General features: G+C 39.9%; 1 protein-coding gene across 1 annotated transcript; it reads left to right on the plus strand.

Annotated features, from left to right (window-relative positions):
• Window positions 1–846: 846 nt before the first annotated feature.
• LOC139419679 (butyrophilin subfamily 3 member A1-like) lies at window positions 847–14,003 on the plus strand. The gene is made up of 12 exons (XM_071169665.1): window positions 847–859; window positions 6,317–6,379; window positions 6,540–6,887; window positions 7,430–7,591; window positions 7,815–7,946; window positions 8,554–8,649; window positions 9,606–9,650; window positions 9,762–9,791; window positions 9,896–9,916; window positions 10,199–10,255; window positions 10,431–10,472; window positions 13,495–14,003. The coding sequence occupies exons 1-12, from the start codon at window positions 847–849 to the stop codon at window positions 14,001–14,003; spliced, it is 1,518 nt and encodes a 505-aa protein (XP_071025766.1).
• Window positions 14,004–20,074: the final 6,071 nt, after the last annotated feature.

The following is a 20,074-nucleotide window of genomic DNA, read 5'->3' on the forward strand; positions in this document are numbered from 1 at the left end:
CCCCCATTTAGTGAGTTAAATTTCAAGACTTTCTCCTACTGAATTTTGTATTTGCAAAGATCAGAACCTTCCCACAAACTATCGGTTTGGCCTCCTTAATCACCCCACTCAGAATGGCAGATTTTTACCTTGTCAGCTCGGGGATTCGATCCAGCAACCTTTCGGTTACTGGCCCAACGCTCTAACCACTTTTAGTCACGTAGCAGACCCTATTATCCACAGTGACTTACAGTAGTGAGTGCATACATTTTCATAATATATATATTTTTTTTTTTAAATCATACTGTTCCCCCGTGGGAATCAAACCCACAACCCTGGCATTGCAAGCACCATGCTCTACCAACTGAGCTCCACAGGACCAAAAAGGTTCTTCACTTGTCCCCATGGCATAAACATTTTCTTGCTCCAGGTAGACCCATGTTTGGTTCCAGGTAGAACTTTTTGGGGTTTCATGTAGAACCCTCTGTGTAAAGGGTTCTACATGGAAATAAAAGGGTTCTACTTGCAAGCAAAAAAAAGGATCTTCAATGGATGACCTAAGAAGTAGGTGTTACTTGTTGTTTTTACAAACAACATAACATCCATAGAGTTTCTACGATCAATTCAAAGCCTTTGCCCTGTCACATGACTATATGTTAAGACAATACAATAAACAGAGGGAGTAGACAGATGGGAGTGGATAAACTGTTCTATCTTCATTCTCTCCTACAGAGCAGAACACGAAATAAGGTGTGATATGCTAGCTGGTCATGAACCTATAGGAATATCAGTGCATTCCAAAGCCACAGAGGTTTGACGTCGCAACACCAGGAAATGTATGTTACAACGACTTGAAATTGAAGAAGAATGATGCGTTCAGGTAGAAATGAATTTCACCATATAGCAACTGCCTTTGATTGAAGCATGTTGTATCTTCTGTACTTCACCATCCTTTTCCTCCTCTCCTCCCCTTGGCTTAATGTTATTTACAAAGACATGTTTTGATATTCTATTGATTGATTTAGTGAGTTATTTGAATATTTACAAAAAAGAGGCTGTAGAATAAGAATAATTTTTATGGAGGTTTAATCAGCATTTATTTGAGCATTCATCCAAGAAGGATCAGTCAAGGCTAGATGTATTTTTCTGCAATATCTTTCATTGTGTACTTTTTTAAATGTCCCTTCACAAGGTAAAGTAGCAGTAGTACAATTTAATGACACTGTCACAAGTGCTGAACTGAAGGTGCAAAGTTCAGCATCACATGTGATCTACAGTTGAAGTCGGACGTTTACATACACTTAGGTTGGAGTCATTAAAACTAGTTTTTCAACCACTCCACAAATGTCTTGTTAACAAACTATAGTTTTGGCAAGTCGGTTAGGACATCTACTCTGTGCATGACACATGTCTTTTTCCAACAATTGTTTACAGACAGATTATTTAACTTATAATTCACTGCATCACAATTCCAGTGGGTCAGAAGTTTACATACACTAAGTTGACTGTGCCTTTAAACAGCTTGGAAAATTCCAGAAAATGATGTCATGGCTTTAGAAGCTTTTGATAGGCTAATTGACGTCATTTGACGTGTACCTGTGGATGTATTTCAAGGCCTACATTGAAACTCAGTGCCTCTTTGCTTGACGTCAATGGAAAATCAAAATAAATCAGCCAAGACCTCAGACAAAATATTGCAGACCTCCACAAGTCTGGTTCATCCTTGGGAGCATTTTCCAAATGCCTGAAGGTGCCATGTTCATCTGCACAAACAATAGTATGCAAGTATAAACACCATGGGACCATGCAGCCATCATACCACTCTGGAAGGAGACATGTTCTGTCTCCAAGAGATGATCGTGCTTTGGTGCTTAAAGTGCAATTAAATCCCAGAACAACAGCAAAGGACCTTGTGAATATGCTGGAGGATACAGGTACAAAAGTATCTATATCCACAGTAAAACAAGTCCTATATCGACATAACTTGAAAGGTCGCTCAGCAAGGAAGAAGCCACTGCTCCAAAACCGTCATAAAAAAGCCAGACTACGGTTTGCAACTGCACATGGGGACAAAGATTGTACTTTTTGGAGAAATGTCCTCTGGTCTGATGAAACAAAAATAGAACTGTTTGGCCATAATGACTATCGTTATGTTTGGAGGAAAAAGGGGGGAGGCTTGCAAGCCGATGAACACCATCCCAACCGTGAAGCACGGGGGTGGCAGCATCATGTTGTGGGAGTGCTTTGCTACAGGAGGGACTGGTGCACTTCACAAAATAGATGGCATCATGAGGGTGGAAAATTAGGTGGATATATTGAAGACATCAGTCAGGAAGTTAAAGCTTGGTCGCAAATGGGTCTTCCAAATGGACAATGACCCCAAGCATACTTCCAAAGTTGTGGCAAAATGGCTTAAGGACAACAAAGTCAAGGTATTGGAGTGGCCATCAGAAAGCCCTGACCTCAAATCCTATACATAATTTGTTGGCAGAACTGGAAAAGCGTGTGCGAGCAAGGAGGCCCACAAACCTGACTCAGTTACACCAGCTCTGTCAGGAGGAATGGGCCGAAATTCATCCTACTTATTGTGGGAAGCTTGTGGAAGGCTACCTGAAACGTTTGACCCAAGTTAAACAATTTAAAGGCAATGCTACCAAATACTAATTGAGTGTTTGTAAACTTCTGACCCACTGGGAATGTGATGAAAGAAATAAAAGCTGAAATAAATCATTCTCTCTACTATTATTCTGACATTGTCACGATCATCGTATGGAATGGACCAAGGCGCAGCGTGGTATGCGTACATTCTCTTTTAATGAATGAACACTGAACAAAAAAAATCTATGAATAAACCATTAAACTATACAAATAGTGCTGACAGGCAACTAAACATAGACAAGATACCACACCAGAAAGTGGGAAAAAGGCCTGCCTAAATATGATCCCCAATCATCGACAACGATAAACAGCTGTCTCTGATTGGGAACCATATCAGGCCAACATAGACATACAAAACCCCTAGACATACAAAAAGCCTAGACATACAAAAAACTAGAGTACCCACCCTAGTCACACCCTGACCTAACCAAAATATAGAGAAAACAGAAATGTCTAAGGTCAGGGTGTGACAGACATTTCACGTTCTTAAAATAAGGTGGTGATCCTAACTGACCTAAAACAGGAAATGTATACGAGGATTAAATGTCAGGAATTGTAAAAAAAACTGAGTTTAAATGTATTTAACTAAGGTGAATGTAAACTTCCGACTTCAACTGTACAGTATTAATGGTATGTTAATTGTTGTCTTTGCTGCACATTGGCTGGATGAATATGATGTTTTGGCTGAACCAACAGTTTTCATTTTGAGACACAATGTGGATAAGGATGTATCCCCAATTTACCAGTCACGTACTTTCAGGGTGCAACAAATCAAATCAAATTGTAATGGTCACATACACATATTTAGCATATGTCGTTGCGGGTGTAGTGAAATGCTTGTGTTCCTAGCTCCAACAGTGCAGTAGTATCTAAAAATTCACAACAATATACGGTACCAGTCAAAAGTTTGGGCAGATTTCTCTTAGAAAAAAACTATTTTCTACATTGTATAATAATAGCGAATACATCAAAACTATGAAATAACACATATGGATTCATGTAGTAACCAAAAAAGTGTTATACAAATCAAAATATATTTGAGATTCTTCAGAGTAGCCTCCCTTTGCCTTGATGACAGCTTTGCACAATCTTGGCATTCTCTCAGCCAGCTTCACGAGATAGTCACCTGGAATGCATTTAAATTAACATGTGTGCCTTGTTAAAAGTTAATTTGTGGAATTTATTTCCTTCTTAATGTGTTTGAGCCAATCATTTGTGTTGTGACAAGGTAGGGGTGATATACAGAATATAGCCATATTTGGTAAAAGAACAAGTCCATATTATGGAAAGAACAGGAACATTTCAATGGAACATTTCAAGAACTTTGAAGTGCAGTCACAAAAACTATCAAGTACTATGATGAAACTGGCAGGGGTTAAGTTCATTAGAGTTACCAGCCTCAGAGATTGCAGCCCAAATAAATGCTTCAGAGTTCAAGTAACAGACACATCTCAACATCAACTGTTCAGAGGAGACTGCGTGAATCAGGCCTTCATGGTCGAATTGCTCCAAAGAAACCACTACTAAAGTATACCAATAAGAAGAAGAGACATGCTTGGGCCAAGAAACACGAGCAATGGACATTAGACTGGTGGAAATCTGTCATTTGGTCTGATGAGTCCAAATTTGAGGTTTCTGGTTCCAACCACCGTGTCTTTGTGAGATGCAGAGTAAGTGAATGGATGAACTCTGCATGTTTGGTTCCCACTGTGCATGGAGGAGGAGGTGTGATGGTGTGGGGGAGCTTTGCTGGTGACACTGTCAGTGATTTATTTCAAATTCAAGACACACTTAACCAGCATGGCTACCACAGCATTCTGCAGCGATTTACCATCCAACCTGGTTTGCGCTTACTGGGATTATTATTTGTTTTTTAACAGGACAATGACCTAACACAGCTCCATGCTGTGTAAGGGCTATTTTACCAAGAAGGAGAGTGATGAGTGCTTCATCAGATGACCTGGCCTCCACAATCACCCGACCTCAACCCAATTGAGATGGTTTGGGATGAGTTGGACCGCAGAGTGAAGGAAAAGCAGCAAACAAGTTCTCAACATATGTGGGAACTCCTTCAAGGCTGTTGGAAAAGCATTCCAGGTGAAGCTGGTTGAGAAGATTCTGAGTGTGCAAAGCTGTCATCAAGGCAAAGGCTGGCTACTTGTAAGAATATAAAAATATTATAAAAACATATTTTGATTTGTTTAACACATTTTTTGGTTACTACATGATTCAATATGTGTTATTTCATAGTTTTTATGTATTCACTATTATGATACAATGTAGAAAATAGTAAAAATAAAGAAAAACCCTGGAATGAGTAGGCGTGTCCAAACTTTTGACTGGTACTGTACATAAAAGTAAAATAATATATAAAATATAAATCGAGCAATGTGGCATTGACTAAAATACAGAAGAATAGAATAGAGTATATACATATGAGATGAGTAAAGCAGTATGTAAACATTATTTAAACATTGTTAAAGTGACTAGTTTTCCATTATTAAAGTGGCCAGTGATTTCATGTCTATGTATATGGGGCAGCAGCCTCTAAGGTGCAGGGTTGAGTAACCGGATGGTAGCCGGCTAGTGATGGCTATTTAACAGTCTGATGGCTTTGAGATAGAAGCTGTTTTTCAGACTCTCTGTCCCAGCTTTGATGCACCTGTCCTGACCTCACCTTCTGGATGATAGGGGGGTGAACAGGCCGTGGCTCAGGTGGTTGATGTCCTTGATTTATCTTTTTGCTCTTTTTGTGACATCTGGTGCTGTATGTGTCCTGATGGGCAGGTAGTTTGCCCCTGTTTTGTTGACGTTGAGTGAGAGGTTATTTTCCTGGCACCACTCTCCCAGGGCCCTCACCTCCTCCCTGTAGTCTCATCATTGTTGGTAATCAGACCTATTACTGTTGTGTCATCTGCAAACTTGATGATTGAGTTGGAGGCGTGCATGGCCATGCAGTCATGGGTGAAAAAAAAAGTACAGGAGAGAGCTGAGCACCCACCCTTGTGGGACACCTGTGTTGAGCATCAGCAAAGTTTTGTTTCCTACCTTCACCACCTGGGGGGCGGCCCGTCAGGAAAGCCAGGATGCAGTTGCACAGGGCGGGGTTCAGACCCAGGGCCCCGAGCTTAATGATGAGGTTGGAGAGTACTGTGGTGTTGAATTCTGAGCTATAGTCAATGAACATCATTCTTACATAGGTATTCCTCTTGTCCAGATGGGATAGGGCAGTGTGCAGTGCGATGGCAATTGAATCGTCTGTAGATCTATTGGGGCGGTAAGCAAATTGAAGTGGTTCTAGGGTGTCTGGTAAGGTTGAGGTGATATGATCCTTAACTATCCTCTCAAAGCACTTCATGATGACAGAAGTTAGTGCTAAAGGGCAATAGTCATTTAGTTCAGTTACCTTTGCTTTCTTGGGTACAGGAACAATTATGGACATCTTGAAGCAAGTGTGGACAGCAGACTGGGATGGGGAGGGATTGAATATGTCGGTAAACTCTCCAGCCAGTTGGTCTGCACATGCTCTGAGGACACGGCTATGGATGCCGTCTGGGCCAGCAGATAGAAATTGCAGATAGAAATTCCATGAATAGAGAGGACATGATTTCTTACTCCACTCCTTACTCCAGCATACCCTGTTATGATTATAATGTCATCACACTGATCTTCAACACAGGTTTGTCTTTGAGGGTGATGATACTGGCAGCTCTCACCGTTCCCATCATAGTCCAAAGTCCTGGTGAGCATATGCTATTAGTTTTCTGCAAAATATCCTATTTTTTTCTACATAACTGTCTCAACTTCATAAATAGAAAAATATTATCCTTCAATTTCCTTGAGTAAGAAAATTAGTCTCTCTCTCTCTCTCTCTCGCTCACACTCTCTCTCTCTTACCCCAGAAATCTTCACCTTGTCGGTCCCACACGGTCCAATCATGACCTGGTTGAACTCCTCCGTTTCTTTATCTTGTGAACTTTCACCTCTCTTCAATGCGGAGCCATTGGAGGTGCGCTGGTACAGGGCCAAAGACTTTGACTCAACTGCCTTGTTGTACAAAGATCACAAGATCCACGAAGCCCCTGTGGACCCCCGGTACAAGGGCAGGGTGTCTCTAACTGGGGGGCTGGAGAGAGGGAATGTGTCCCTGACACTGGAGAGGGTCACACTGGCAGACAGGGGGGAGTATGTGTGCTATGTTAGCAGTGAACAGTGGTATGAAAAAGCCATTGTACTCCTCACAGTGAATGGTAAGTAATTGGGGACAGTCCTACTTAATGGATAGTTCACCCAAATTACAGATTGGTTTCCTTCACTTGCATTGGTTAATAGGCCATAATTGCTAAAGAGTTTGCATTTGGTGACAGTGGCCAGGTATACAAAACCAAAGCATTGATTGGTGTCTTAGCTTGTCCATAGACAGATTTCAGGGTAAGGAAACCAATGTGTAATTTTGTAATTTAGGTGAACTGTCCCCAAAAATACTGTAATACCAGGGTTTGGGTCAATTCCAATTAATTTCCAGAAAGTAAACCAAATTCCAATTCCAAATTTTCCTACTTGAAAATCATTGAAGAGAATAGGAATGTCACTGTACTTCCTGAATTGACTGAAATGCCAATGCAATTCACTCAACCCTGCGTAATACTCACAATATTGTAGCAGAAATGATCTTGCATCTTTTTTTTAAATGATAATTCACAGTAAAATGTGATGCATGAGATACAGTAGTCTATTCCAATAATCTATGATCATAGCTTGTCCTCACCCTCCCCTTTTATCTGTCCATTAGTAACAGGTAGTGAACCAGTTCTCTCTGTTGCTGAAGCAAGAGGAGGAGGAGGTCAGGTGAACGTCACCTGTTCATCAGAGGGCTGGTCACCACAACCTAAACTCACCTGGAGAAACAAAGAGGGGACAGAGATCAGATATGAACAAGTACTCAACACCTCTGGTAATTACTTGTAGAATCACTACACATGCCAAATCAATCTGAAGAAGGCTATCTACAACTGTGTGTGTGTGTGTGTGTGTGTGTGTGTGTGTGTGTGTGTGGGTGTGGGTGTGGGTGTGGGTGTGTGTGTGTTGGGGGGGGGGTGGGTGCCTGTATCTGATCATGTGTATCTTTCCCATATAATAAATGGCTGTGGGTATACCTGCCTCTCTTTCTGTTTCAGATCCTCAGGGCTTGGTGAGTGTCAGTAGCTGGCTGCTGTATTCTCCATCAGACTCAGATTGGCTCTCCTGTACAGTCGCTCTGTCTGGGGAGAGGAGAGAGAGCAGAGTCATGCCAAGAGCTCCAATGGAAGGTGAATGTCTCAGAAAAGGTTATCAATACCTTAACATTTAATATCTCAATATTGAACTCTTTCAGTCGGTTCACTCAATGTAGCACCTTATGTAAATTCAAGTTCAAATGTACTTTTACCTTGGCTGGCTGACGGAGTCGGCGCTTTTCCAGGTGAACTTGTACCAACATGGCAGTATGCAAATTAAAATGTATGAAATGATAAAGGGTAAGACAGACAAGGGTTAAACAATGAAAATCTGTGTTTAATGAAAGAAGTACAACATTTCAACTCGACAAGGGTCTTCGTCAGGACAGGTATAACACCGTTGCAATAGGGTTTCTGAAGTCATTATTACAAATACTGCTCAGATAGTCTGTTTTTTGTACTTCTTCCTAATGTAATCCTTCCCACTTGAACACTTACAATATTAAAGCTGATATACCCTGATATATTTTTTTTGTAGATGGTAACAATTATAAATGTTTATTTGTATTATTATAATTTTTTTTTAACAATTAAATCAAATGTAATTCCATGTTGAATAAAAAGTGTAAGGGTGTAAATACTTATGCAAGGCGCTGAATGTTCTCTTAAAGTTGAAGGGATTTATCCATCCTTTCTACAGGACATTGGAGCCTTGGGGCCTTCATGACATTACTGTTCATCAATCTACTAGTAATCTTCACTCTAATTGGACTCTTCGTCTGGAACAAAAAAACAGGTATATTAACAAGATGGTATTATTTCATTCCATGGCAGACTTCAACTTCAAAACCATGCCATTGAGCTACACAATCTCTGTCATCAGGTTGATTTGGGCATGAAATTGAAAGAATTCAGCTAACTTTAGCCACCGCTAGCTAACAAACAAGTGCAATGTATTTTTTTTTTTTAAGTCTAATGATCTTATATTAACATCAAAACAATATAGTTTGATTTCAGTTGATTTGGCCAGGTTAAAATATATTTCACAATTGCCCTTTCACATCCATTGATTGTTAGCTAGCGGTGGATAAAGTTAGCTGAAATTTGTAGTGGCTGTCGAAAACTGAACTATGGATTACAGTTTCTCCAGACACACAGTCAATTTTCAGGTTGATGAACCATCTCACATCATCCAGAGCTTCCCCAATTCCAATTTTCAAAATTAGGGACTAGGCCTGGGCATATTTCCGAGTACACATGTAAGGAGACATTTTGTACTCCCAATATTTAACGGTGTGCACAACTGATTTGTTTCAATTAAATCAAGTCATGAAAAATCCAGCTGTGATACTAATTAGTGATCGGAGAACTCAAAAACATAAGGTGTGAATGACAGTATTTGCGCTTGGCATTTAGGCTCTGCTTTTCAGGGTGCTCCCGAGTCCAAGGAAAATACTCAACTAATTTCCCTGATCATAGTATTTACACGTCCCCCAAACATACAGAATCATACACCAAGATGAGTTAACTACTGTATGTACAGCGGAGCACCCACTGCTTTCTGAAATCCCTCAGGATGACCATACATGTTTTAACATGTATATTTCGGTCAGTTTTTATTCTAATTTCATCCACAAGTGTTGCGTTTGAACCTTTCAAATACTATTGTAGGGATCAAGCATTCACTACCCATCTCTGTTGCAATTCTTTTGGTTTTCTTTGACAGTATCTCCTTTTTCGCCCTTCTCACAGGGTTCATCAGGTTGTCAACATCAGAGAAAAATGACAATGCAGAGGGTACTGTGTGTTGTCTATTCGTGTAATGATGGTTATGTCTAACACTGGAAACATGAGAACACTGTTTTATTACGTACAATATCTTGATATTCGCGTGTCATTGGATTTCAGGTGAAACCGAGTCTAATGAGAGGCCAGCAGGTATGAATTCATTATCCCTACAAGTCTATTTGTTGTATTTCTACACATCATAATAACAGAACTTTCAAACCTTTTTTTGTGTCTTGACGGTCACCATTAAATAGAAGAGGAAAATCTTCTTGAAGGTAAGTAGAGTTGAAATGCATTCATATTAAACCTTGAAAGGGGGCAGCAGGGTAGCCTCGTGGTTGGAGCGTTGGGCTAGTGACCGTAAAGGTTGCAAGTTCGAATCCCCGAGCTGACAAGGTACAAATTTGTCATTCTGCCCCCGAACAAGGCAGTTAACCCACTGTTCCTAGGCTGTCATTGAAAATAAGAATTTGTTCTTAACTGACTAGTAAAAATAAAATAAATACTATGTTTGCCAGTAAATACATTTTATTAATCATCTGTTTCATTCTGGATAGAAGGTGTAAAGAAAACTGATATGGAAAAAGCAACACAGACAGAATTTTTCCTGAAAGGTAATTTTTTTTTTTTTTTACAAAATGTGTTTTTCTCTCTTCTTTTGAAAATGTATTAATCACACATACATGCAAAATCATTCACTGTTTTTTAGTAGCATTAATTGAACAACACTCAGGAATAAAATAATGGTACATCCCAATAAAGTCCAAAAATATGTTTCACTCTGGGCAGAAAGTGCTACGCAAACTGCACTGAGAGAATCATTCCCAAAAGGTAAATGGAAAATCTTTACAAACCTTAAATGAATGAATGTAGTATTATTTATATACTTATAATGATGTAATATTGTGATGATGTTGATGTTAATTGTATTTATTTAGCAGAAACTCTTATCCAGAGCGACTTACAATTAGTGCATTCATCTTAAGATAGCTAGGTGAGACAACAACATAGTACAATCATATCAAGTCCATTTTCCCTCAAAGTACTTATTAGCTAAATCAGAGGTATTCGGAAATAACAAGTATTTCACCTTATATACAAAGTCATTCAGGTTTGTTTTTTATTACTTTGGTTTTAGAAGTGGGGAGACATAAATACTAATTCCTTTATTCCACATTTTGTTGTGTTACAGCATGAATTTAAAATGGATTACATATATGTTTTTCTTACCCATCTACACACATTACCCCATTATGACAAAGTGAAAACCTGTTTTCAAATGTTTTTGCAAATGTATTGAAAATGAAATACAAAAATATGTAATTTAGTACATACACTACATGATCAAAAGTATGTGGACACCAACTCGTCAAACATCTCAATCCAATCCAATCCAATCCAAACACAGTTGGTCACCCCTTTGCTGCTATAACAGCCTCCACTCTTCTGGGAAGGCTTTCCACTAGATGTTGGAACATTGCTGTGGTGGCCTATTTCCTTTTAGCAACATTTGTGAGGTCGGGCACTGATGTTGGACAATTAGGCCTTGCTCGCATTCGGAATTCCAATTAATCCCAAAGGTGTTCAGTGGGTCAGAGCTCTGTGCAAGCCAGTCAAGTTTTTCCACACCAATCTCGACAAACCTTTTCTGTATAGACATCGCTTTGTGCACTGGGGCATTGTCATGCTGAAACAGGAAGGAGCCTTCCCCAAACTGTTGCCACAAAATTGGAAGCACAGAATCGTCTAGAATGTCATTGTATATTGAAGCGTTTAGTTTACCCTTCACTGGATCTAAGCGGCCTAGCCCGAACCATGAAAAACAGCCACAGACCATTATTCCTCCTCCACCAAACTACAGTTGGCAATATGCATTGGGAAAGGTAGCGTTGTCCTGGCATCTGCCAAACACAGATTTGTCCGTCGGACTGCCAGATGGTGAAGCGTGATTCATCACTCCAGAGAATTCATTTCCACAGCTCCAGAGTCCAATTGGCTGTGAGCTTTACACCACTCCAGCCGACGCTTGGCATTGCGCATGGTGATCTTAGCCTTCATTTCATGAAGCTCCCGACAAACAGTTCTTGTCCTGACGTTGCTTCCAGAGGCAGCTTGGAACTCAGTAGTGAGTGTTGCAGCCGACTACAGATTTATACGCTACACGCTTCAGCACTCGGCTGTTCTTTTCTGTGAGCTTGTGTGGCCTACCACTTTGCGGCTGAGCCGGTGTTGCTCCTAGTCATTTCACTTCACAATAACAGCACTTGCAGTTGACAGGGGCAGCTCTAGTAGGGCAGAAATTTTACAAACTGACTTGTTGGAAAGGTGGCATCCTACAACGGTGCCACGTTGAAAGTGACTGAGCCCCTCACCATGGCCATTCCACTACCAGTGTTTGTCTATGGATATTGCATGGCTGTGTGCTCGATTTTATACACCTGTCAAAAACAAACGTGGCTGAAATAGCTGAATCCACTAATTTGAAGGGGTGTCTACCTACTTTTGTATATATAGTGTAAGTATTCACAGGCCTGAGTCAACACATGTTAGAATCACCTTTGGCAGCGGTTACAGTTGTAAGTCTTACTGGGTAAGTCTCTAAGAGCTTTGCACATCTGGATTGTACAATATTTTCACATTACTCTCTTCAAAATTCTTCAACCTCTGTCAAATGTGTTGTTGTTCCTTGCTAGACAACCATTGTCAAGTCTTGCCATCGGTTTTCAGGCAGATTTAAGTCAAAACCACTTACTCGGCCAGTCACTGTCTTCTTGGTAAGCAACTCCAGTGTAGATTTGGCCTTGTGTTTTAGCTTATTGTCCTGCTGAAAGGTGAATTCATCTCCCAGTGTCTGGTGGAAAGCAGACCCAGGTTTTCCTCTAGGATTTTTCTTGTGCTTAGCTCCATTACGTTTATTTTTTATCCTGAAAAACCCCCGTCCTTAATGATTACGAGAGTCCCTATAACATGATGCATCGACCACCATGCTTGAAAATATGAAGTGGTACTCAGCAAATGTATTGGATTTGTCTCAAATCTAACACTTTGTATTCATGAGGGGAAAAAAGTGAATTGCTTAGTCTTATTCTTTTTGCAGTATTACTTCAGTGCATTGTTGCAAACGTGATGGATGCTTTGGAATATTTTATATTGTGTACAGGTTTCACTCTGTCAATTAGGTTAGTATTGTGGAGTAACTATAATGTTGTTGCTCCACCCCCAGTTTTCTCCTATCACAGCCGTTAAACTTTAACTGTTTTAAAGTCACCATGGGCCTCATGGTGACATCCATGAGCTGTTTCCTTCCTCCTAGGAAACTGAGGTAGGAAGGACGCCTGTACAGGTGAATTGGAGAGCCGCCGTGGTCTTTAAGGTTGAATCTGTGTGTGAAATCCACTGCTTGACTGAGGGACCTTACAGATAATTGTGCGTGTGGGGTACAGAGATGAGGTAGTCATTCAAAAATCCATGCAACTTCTGTGACTTGTTAAGCAAATGTTTACTCCTGAACTTATTCAGGCTTGCCATATAACAAAGGGGTTGAATACTCATTGACTCAAGACAGATCAGCTTTTCATTATTTTTTTTTTTTACATTTGTAAACATGTCAAAAACATAATTCTACTGCGACATTATGGGGTGTTGTGTGTAAACTAGTGACAAAACATTTCAATTTAATCTATTTGACATAGGCTGTAACACATGTGGAAAAAGTCATGGGGTGTGAACACTTTCTGAAGGCACTGCACATAGTGTTAGCATACTACACATAGCAGGTGTAGTCATATAACACAATCCAATGAGTAACCATGTAAGTGAATGTGTGATTTTAAATCCTGTTCTCTTCTCTTAGTGGACGTCACTTTGGACCCGCTGACTGCTCACTCTTCGCAATTTGTGTCTTGCAGTAAAAAGATGGTTCATTGTAAAAAAGAAAGAGATCAAGCTTCCACAGCTCACTTTGTCCTTAGTGAGAACAAATTCAGCTCAGGACAGATATACTGGGAAGTGGTGGTGGATTCAAAGTGTACACAGCCATGGTATGTTGGGGTAACCACCACAGACGCAGCCCAGATTAACAAGGCTATTGTCCCCTTAAACCCTGGGAATGGTTTCTGGGTTCTTCGCTATAAAAAGGGAAACGGTTATTGTGTCTCTACAGACCCTCCAACACAATTATCTGGAAATGAAAACCTGGAAACACTGGGAGTGTTCTTAGATTGTGACAGACAGATTCTTTCCTTTTATGATGCTGATTCAGGAGTACATCTGTACAGTTTTGCTGACGTGTCATCTTGCTCTAACACATTCTTTGCTGTATTTAGCCCTGCATTCGACCAAGTTCCCTTCACAATTAAATGATTGTAGATGACAAAGGTGCAAACTTCCCACAATAATAATCATGTTAGACATGACTGAATAAAAAATAGTCAGTTTAATCAAATCCAATTTTATTTGTCACGTGTCGAACACAACAGGTGTGGACTTAACCATGATTTATTTTACTCATGAGCCCTTTGCCAACAAAGCAGAGTTAAAAAGAAAACAATTAGCAAAAAAAATGATGAAATATTTACATAGTAAAACAACAATAATGAGACTATATACAAGGAGTACCGGTATCGAGTCAATGTGCAGGGGTACGATGGAGTTTAGGTAATTGAGGTAATACAGTATGTACATGTAGGCCGGGGTAAAAATTACTAGGCAATCAGGATAAATAAACAGAGTAGCAGCAGTATATTTGAAGAGTGTGAAGGAGTTTGTGTGTGTGGGATCAATATGCATGTGTGTGTTTGTGTATGTGTTGGAGTGTCAGTGTAGTGTGTGCAGGTAGAGTCCAGTGAGTGCGCATAGAGCCTGTGCAAGAGAGTCAGTGCATTAAAAAAAGGCTGTTCAGCAGTCTTACGGCTTGGAGGTAGGAGTTCAGGAACCTTTTTGGTCCCAGACTTGACACTCCGGTACTGCTCGCCGTGCGGTAGCAGAGAGAATAGTCGATGACTTGGGTAGCCGGAGTATTTGACCATTTTTAGGGCCTTCCTCTGACACCGCCTGCTGTAGAGGTCCTGGATGGCAGGGAGCTCGGCTCCAGTGATGTACTGGGCTATCCACACTACCCTCTGTAGCGCTTTGTGGTAGAACGCCAAGCAGTTGTCGTAGCAAGCGGTGATGGAGCCAGTCAAGATGCGCTCACTGGTGCAGCTGTATAACTTTTGGGGATCTGAGGGCCCATGCTAAATTAGTTTGTGCTCCCGAGGGGGAAGAGGCGTTGTCGTGTCCTCCTCACGACTGTGTTGGTGTGTTTGGACCATGATAGGTTGTTAGTGATGTGGACACCGAGGTTCACCGTTGATGTGAATGGGGGTGTAATCGGCCCTCCGTTTCTACCAAAAGCTCATTATAACTGAGACACTAACAAAAAATTGTAAGACATACATTTAAATGCACACATCTAATTAAACACTTACAAATGTCAATTGAAAATGTTACTTGAAATCCTAATCAATACCACTCAGTTGTATCAATGTTGAAATACAGTGCCTTGCGAAAGTATTCGGCCCCCTTGAACTTTCCGACCTTTTGCCACATTTCAGACTTCAAACATAAAGATATAAAACTGTATTTTTTTGTGAAGAATCAACAACAAGTGGGACACAATCATGAAGTGGAACGACATTTATTGGATATTTCAAACTTTTTTAACAAATCAAAAACTGAAAAATTGGGCGTGCAAAATTATTCAGCCCCCTTAAGTTAATACTTTGTAGCGCCACCTTTTGCTGCGATTACAGCTGTAAGTCGCTTGGGGTATGTCTCTATCAGTTTTGCACATCGAGAGACTGAAATTTTTTCCTATTCCTCCTTGCAAAACAGCTCGAGCTCAGTGAGGTTGGATGGAGAGCATTTGTGAACAGCAGTTTTCAGTTCTTTCCACAGATTCTCGATTGGATTCAGGTCTGGACTTTGACTTGGCCATTCTAACACCTGGATATGTTTAGTTTTGAACCATTCCATTGTAGATTTTGCTTTATGTTTTGGATCATTGTCTTGTTGGAAGACAAATCTCCGTCCCAGTCTCAGGTCTTTTGCAGACTCCATCAGGTTTTCTTCCAGAATGGTCCTGTATTTGGCTCCATCCATCTTCCCATCAATTTGAACCATCTTCCCTGTCCCTGCTGAAGAAAAGCAGGCCCAAACCATGATGCTGCCACCACCATGTTTGACAGTGGGTATGGTGTGTTCATGGTGATGAGCTGTGTTGCTTTTACGCCAAACATAACGTTTTGCATTGTTGCCAAAATGTTCCATTTTGGTTTCATCTGACCAGAGCACCTTCTTCCACATGTTTGGTGTGTCTCCCAGGTGGCTTGTGGCAAACTTTAAACGACACTTTTTATGGATATCTTTAAGAAATGGCTTTCTTCTTGCCACTCTTCCATAAAGTCCAGATTTGTGCAATATACGACTGATTGTTGTCCTATGGACAGAGTCTCCCACCTCAGCTGTAGATCTCTGCAGTTCATCCAGAGTGATCATGGGCCTCTTGGCTGCATCTCTGATCAGTCTTCTCCTTGTATGAGCTGAAAGTGTAGAGGGACGGCCAGGTCTTGGTAGATTTGCAGTGGTCTGATACTCCTTCCATTTCAATATTATCGCTTGCACAGTGCTCCTTGGGATGTTTAAAGCTTGGGAAATCTTTTTGTATCCAAATCCGGCTTTAAACTTCTTCACAACAGTATCTCGGACCTGCCTGGTGTTCCTTGTTCTTCATGATGCTCTCTGCGCTTTTAACGGACCTCTGAGACTATCACAGTGCAGGTGCATTTATACGGAGACTTGATTACACACAGGTGGATTGTATTTATCATCATTAGTCATTTAGGTCAACATTGGATCATTCAGAGATCCTCACTGAACTTCTGGAGAGAGTTTGCTGCACTGAAAGTAAAGGGGCTCAATAATTTTGCACGCCCAATTTTTCAGTTTTTGATTTGTTAAAAAAGTTTGAAATATCCAATAAATGTCGTTCCACTTCATGATTGTGTCCCACTTATTGTTGAATCTTCACAAAAAAAATACAGTTTTATATCTTTATGTTTGAAGCCTGAAATGTGGCAAAAGGTTGCAAAGTTCAAGGGGGCCGAATACTTTCGCAAGGCACTGTATATGTCGATATTTGATATTTGTCGATATTTGATAACAATAACATCCTCCACTGAAGTGTAAATCATATTCTACTACAGTCGGGTCCTAAATTATTGTCACCCTTGATAAAGATGGGCAAAAAAGTCTGTATATAAATAAAGTACAAATACTGAGCAATATTGTATGCTAAAAAAGTTAAATTTATATTATTTTAAACTAATACAATTGCTCAGAAGTCGATTTTTGTAATACAAAAACATCTAAAAAAGATAGGGGTAAAAATGATTGGCAAAAATGTATTCAATACTCCAGCATCGTCCTCATGTGAGGATAACGGCACTGAGCCTAATCCTAAAATATTTTATTAGTTTGGAGAACACAATGGGAGGGATGCTAGACCATTCCTCCATACAGAATCTTTCCAGATCCTTGATATCCTTTGTTTGCTCTTATGGACTGCCCCCTTCAATTCAAACCACAGGTTTTCAATCGGGTTCAAGTTCAGAGACTGAGATGGCCATTGCATAATGTTGATTTTGTGGTCAATCCACCATTTCTTTGTGGATTATGATTTGTGTTTGGGGTTATTGTCTTGCTGGAAGATCCACTTGAGGCTGACGGGGTCACCTTGGGGTCATGATAGGGGCTGCACCAAATGATTGATGTATTATAATAATTGATTATGCTTATGTTGTATTAATAGAAGGGGAATGGCTATAAGACCCCTCCCCCAATACATGTATAGGGTGCTGGACCAAAGATTAGCAATATATGCATTAATAAGGTTTAAATACTGTTCCACGGTTCTTTTCTAGTCTCTGCTTCTTATTAGAAATGGTCTGAGAGATGTGTGAGTTATTGCAGTCAAAACAGGGTGTCTGTGAGAAAGAGCCTCAAGCCTAAAAGAGATTAATAGACACAGAACCCTGCAGGGGAGTGAAAGAGATAAGAGACAAGTCAAGCATATCACTGTAAGCCACACGGGAGCGGAGAATTGCTGCTGAGCCATTAGAAAACACTGGAACTATTATTCTCTCCTGCAGGTTTGTATAACTGTATATGCATGGGCTTGGTCTCATGAGTAGAAGGTGTTGACGTAGGCAGATACATCACTAGGGGTTGACTGCAAGCATATTAAAGCAACTTTGACCTTTTTTATGTTGCAGAATTTACTCGGAAAAACGTGTGCTATCTTCCCGTTGTCAACATCTGTCTGCAATTGCATTAATAAAGGTTTGATTGATTTACTTAAAGATATTTTCTGATTGCACCAATAAGCAAATGACTGGCAAGGAACAAGGAACCTTCCCCAACAAGACCAAGTTTCAACCTCCCTGCACCTTAAATTTGGCAATACATTAGGTAGGCTATACATTAATAGATCATTTAGGGACTACTGGCCCAGAAAGATCAGACTTGTTACAGCAAGTATGAGCAACAAAACCAAAAGAGATAGGCATCATCTCTCCCCAATTCAACCTAAAATGTCATTGTGATTGAGGCATCTGTTTTATCCGTTGTCTAATGCAGCGTTTACTAATGTAAAGACAAAGAAAACAGAGATCATGTCCAAAATGTACTTTATTTTACAGGGTGATATAATGATGCATGGAGCAAACATGGGATGACTTTGTGAAATGCGGTAGATTTGAAAGCATCTCTGTTTTCATCCCTCTCTGTACCCTGGTGCAGTGGAACGTATCTTGTTCCGCCTCAGTGTAGCATGATTCTGGATAGCTGAACTCTGGCAAGTAGTGAACATTTTTACTTTGATGTGATTTGATTTCACAACAATGTATAGTGTTCTACATGCAGTAAGAATATTGATGTAAAATAAGGTGTCTGTCTACAAAATTATTGAATTCTGAATGGTTGACATTGTGTACATAAAACATTCGTTAAACATCCTGATATTGTATACAGTAATGACTTTATAAAAACCACAGTGATGTTGCCATAGTCTACAGGTACACATTGACTTTGAAGATACTGCAAATTGTGGACATAATTTTACAGGTCAGCTGACACAACAAACTTCAATCCAGAGCAACACCTCAACTCATTAGTCTATTGTTTGATGATGGCCAAACAGCTTTAAAACTTTTGTTATATACTCTTTGCCTTGTGAATTATTAAATAAGCATAACAAAACTTGTATCTATTTTTTGAGTGTGTACACTACAGCAGAGTTAGGTAACCATGACCCTGGTGTCCTGAAATTACTAGTATTAGTATTTTCCCTCATTTTGTGTGAGAAATATCCTGATGTTGTCTTCATTCTAACATTTGGTGCAATGCTAAATGGGTCCCTACTACCCCCTAAGGTCGATGTCCTCGCCCCCGTGATAATCTAATTAGCATAATTTTAAAAATCCCCATAAAAAATCTGTTAGTTTAAAACTTCTTAGGGCTAGGCCTCTTTTTTTCTCAATTTCCATCTGTATGACATGCCCAAAGTAAACTTCCTGTTGCTCAGGCCCTGAAGCTAGGATATGCATATAATTGGTGCCATTGGAAAGAAAACATTTTCAAGTTTGGAGAAATGTTAAAATGATGTAGGAGAATATAACACAACAGATATGGTAGGAGAAAATCCAAAGAAAAACCAACCAGAGTTTTTTGTTGTTGTTGAGAGAGACCATCCTCTTAGAATGGCAAGTATAAGGTCATACTGACAATTAACTCCCTGAATGCAATTCCTATGGCTTCCACAGGGTGTCAACAGTCTATATTCAAGATTTCAGGCTTGTAACTTCAAAAACGAATTAGAAATATCTGTTTTAGTACAGGGACACAGTCTTGGAAATTCGTGTTTGCTGGCGCCATGAAGACAGGATGCACCTGCTAAAATCATACTTCTTTCCGTAAGAAATATTATAGTTTGATTACATTTTAGGGTATCTGAGGAGTTTATAGAAATGTATTTTGACTAGTTGAAACAAAGTTTAGGGGTAGATTTTCGCATTCCTTTCTCCGCATGTTGAACGAGTGGATTACTCAAATCGATGGCGCCAACTAAACAGACTTTTTTGGATATAAAGAAGGATTTTATCTAACAAAACAACACTACATGTTATAGCTGGAACCCTTTAGATGACAAATCAGAGGAAGATTTTCAAAAAGCAAGTGAATATTTCATTGCTATTTGTGAATTTATGAAACCTGTGCCGGTGGAAAAAATATTTTGATGTGGGGTGCCGTCCTCAAACAATAGCATGGCATGTTTCCACTGTAATAGCTACTGTAAATTGGACAGTGCAATTAGATTAACACGAATTTAAGCTTTC

The sequence above is a fragment of the Oncorhynchus clarkii genome, chromosome 10 (assembly GCF_045791955.1).
Source record: "Oncorhynchus clarkii lewisi isolate Uvic-CL-2024 chromosome 10, UVic_Ocla_1.0, whole genome shotgun sequence".
In the NCBI taxonomy this organism is placed as follows: Eukaryota; Metazoa; Chordata; class Actinopteri; order Salmoniformes; family Salmonidae; genus Oncorhynchus; species Oncorhynchus clarkii.

What these genes read in the sequence shown, in the direction of transcription:
- LOC139419679 (XM_071169665.1), top strand. An exon ending in TGTACTCCTCACAGTGAATG is followed by an intron (nt 6,888 to 7,429) that starts GTAAGTAATTGG and finishes TCTGTCCATTAG; the next exon opens with TAACAGGTAGTGAACCAGTT. An exon ending in GAAAAATGACAATGCAGAGG is followed by an intron (nt 9,651 to 9,761) that starts GTACTGTGTGTT and finishes ATTGGATTTCAG; the next exon opens with GTGAAACCGAGTCTAATGAG.